This window comes from Penaeus monodon, chromosome 34, assembly GCF_015228065.2.
Source record: "Penaeus monodon isolate SGIC_2016 chromosome 34, NSTDA_Pmon_1, whole genome shotgun sequence".
In the NCBI taxonomy this organism is placed as follows: Eukaryota; Metazoa; Arthropoda; class Malacostraca; order Decapoda; family Penaeidae; genus Penaeus; species Penaeus monodon.
The window spans coordinates 26,273,511-26,274,183 of NC_051419.1; the positions used below are offsets into that span (position 1 = coordinate 26,273,511).

Consider the following 673-nt stretch of genomic DNA (forward strand, 5'->3'; position numbering starts at 1 on the left):
TAGTTCTAAAAAAAGCCCCCTAAAAAAAGTCAAAGAAATAGCGAGACCCCTTTAAAAAGCAGCCTATAGCAAAGGCTTGCAATAGGAAAAATAAAAAAATAAAACAATAATGATAATAGCAGAGGGCAAATAATCAGAAAATACTTTTAAAATATATAAAGGGAAAAAAAAAAAAATAAAAAAACGAATTAATATAAAAAAACGGAAAGGGAAAAAACGACAATAGAAAAAAAAGTAACAAATAACACAAATAAAAACGAAACTGGATAACAGTAAGAAGCTATAAAATAAAAAGAAAATACAAAATCACCAAAAAAACCCAAAAAAGCAATTCTACAAAGACAACAACAAGACCCTCAAAAACCCCCCAAAAACGTTAACCTTCCCCCTGCCCTCCGTCAGTCCCCCGAGGAAAACCGCCCACACCGCCAAAACCCCCGGGGCTCTCGCGCGCCCGCCCTCCACCGCCCGTGGACATCTTTTTCTCTTCCTCGCTCCCGCTTTGGCTCTTCAAGGATGGCTCACTCGGCCTCCACTCCTTCGCCTTTGGGGTGAGGGTTTTCCTTGAGGGGTGAAATCTGGTGGGGTTGGAGATTTTTTAGTCAAATTTTCTTGTGTTTTTTTTGATTTATTTTCTTTTGTTTTGTTTTGGTTTTTGGTTTATATAGGCCTC

The 673-nt window shown here is 38.3% G+C and overlaps 1 protein-coding gene across 1 annotated transcript in view; it reads right to left on the reverse strand.

The window, feature by feature from the left end:
- The window catches only part of LOC119594865 (ionotropic receptor 93a-like), a 36,843-nt gene that overhangs the window by 34,789 nt on the left and 1,381 nt on the right, over window positions 1–673 (reverse strand). Inside the window, 1 exon segment of the mRNA XM_037943945.1 lies at window positions 425–578. Coding sequence (XP_037799873.1) covers window positions 425–578 — 154 coding nt within the window.